General features: G+C 39.0%; 1 protein-coding gene across 1 annotated transcript; it reads left to right on the top strand.

Annotated features, from left to right (window-relative positions):
- The first annotated feature begins 93 nt into the window (after positions 1-93).
- LOC111784508 (S-protein homolog 1-like) lies at positions 94-399 on the top strand. The gene has a single exon (XM_023665183.1). It carries the CDS (start codon positions 94-96, stop codon positions 397-399), a length of 306 nt encoding a protein of 101 aa, XP_023520951.1.
- The last annotated feature ends 1,045 nt before the right edge of the window (positions 400-1,444 follow it).

Raw genomic sequence — 1,444 nt, 5'->3', positions numbered from 1 at the left:
TCATGTTTAGCAACATCCAAGATACAAACTAGACTGTCAGCATCCAAGATGCAACCTGTACTGTCCCATTGGCAAGTGACCATTTTGAATTCGATGACGGATTCAACTCTTGTCGTTCACTGCAAGTCGAAAGATGACGATCTGGGCGAGCATGTCATCAATGCCGGAGGCAATTACAACTGGAGCTTTAAAGAGAATCTTTTGCAAACAACATTGTTTTGGTGCAATTTTAGCAGCAAACATGGCCAAGCTACTGGTGATGTTTTCTGGCCAGAGCAACAAAGTTGGCTTGCTGATCAATGTGTTGGTCATAACTGCATTTGGACGGCGGGAGACCAAGGAATTTCCTTGCATTATAATCCTACCAACACCAACAACTTAATGTATCGTTGGAAATGATGTAATCCATTCTTCAATTGCATTATCTCCTCCATCCTAAGCTACGAATAAAGATGCTCGTTACTTTTTTATGGTTCAGGATTCATCTCTTTAATATTTATTGAAATAAAAAGGGTAATAGTGATACTGACGTATAATGCACCACAATTTACAAAGAGCTCTCGTTCATCAAAACTTCTCATGTTCGATCTAATTGCAATAAGTTGTACTTTCTATCCATTACTAAGTAGTAATCATGATAACATATGAGGTCACTTTCTATTGAAGCGTTCTCATAGATGCGTCAATAGAGACCTTCGTTGAAGCAAGGTATAAGACGTCGACAAAACCTACGTACGACAATGCTTCCGGCACGTCGCTAANTAGATGCGTCAATAGAGTCCTTCGTTGAAGCAAGGTATAAGACGTCGACAAAACCTACGTACGACAATGCTTCCGGCACGTCGCTAACAAATGTGACTGTTTCTTGTGTAGGCATACGACCTCTTCTCTCACAAGGTTCTACCGATGCAGAGGCCAACATTATTTATTATTATTTTTTTGTTTTTGTCGAAAATGTGTTTTTCGGTAGAAGTATCTAGAAATGTTCAAATCATATACTTTTTTAGGTACAAAACCATAACCATCATAAAAACAAAAAGGTTGGGTCATGGAGCTAGGGGCAGCAGAAAGTGAATTTCATCAAATTGAGTGTGGCGGGTGATGTATAGCTTAGTGTGATGGTGTTAATATAACACATGCGGAAGCAATTTGGATCTTAGACTCTCTAAGTACATCAATTATAGTAAATTGGCTAGCATGTTCAAAAGCATTAAAACTCAATGAGTTTGAATACTAATCTTTTGTAGTTCAAATTCGTTTTTCCTCACGAAACGTTTTGGACCACCACCAGTGTCTTCTCCACTATTCTCTGGCCTTAGAACGGGATTGTGGAATTCGGTGAGTGAGTAAACTTGGAAGAGATTTAGTATATATGAAGAGTGAGTTTGTGAGAGTTTTTCTCAAGGTTTTTCTCCCGGGGGAAGTTCCATGTACCTTGATCACT

Source organism: Cucurbita pepo, unplaced genomic scaffold, assembly GCF_002806865.2.
Source record: "Cucurbita pepo subsp. pepo cultivar mu-cu-16 unplaced genomic scaffold, ASM280686v2 Cp4.1_scaffold000219, whole genome shotgun sequence".
In the NCBI taxonomy this organism is placed as follows: domain Eukaryota; kingdom Viridiplantae; phylum Streptophyta; class Magnoliopsida; order Cucurbitales; family Cucurbitaceae; genus Cucurbita; species Cucurbita pepo.
Note: the sequence above shows the minus strand (reverse complement) of the source record. Positions and strands in the feature narration are given on the sequence as shown.

Coding starts and splice junctions, on each gene's coding strand:
- LOC111784508 (XM_023665183.1), top strand. CDS start 94: ATGACGGATTCAACTCTTGTCGTTCACTGCAAGTCGAAAGATGACGAT.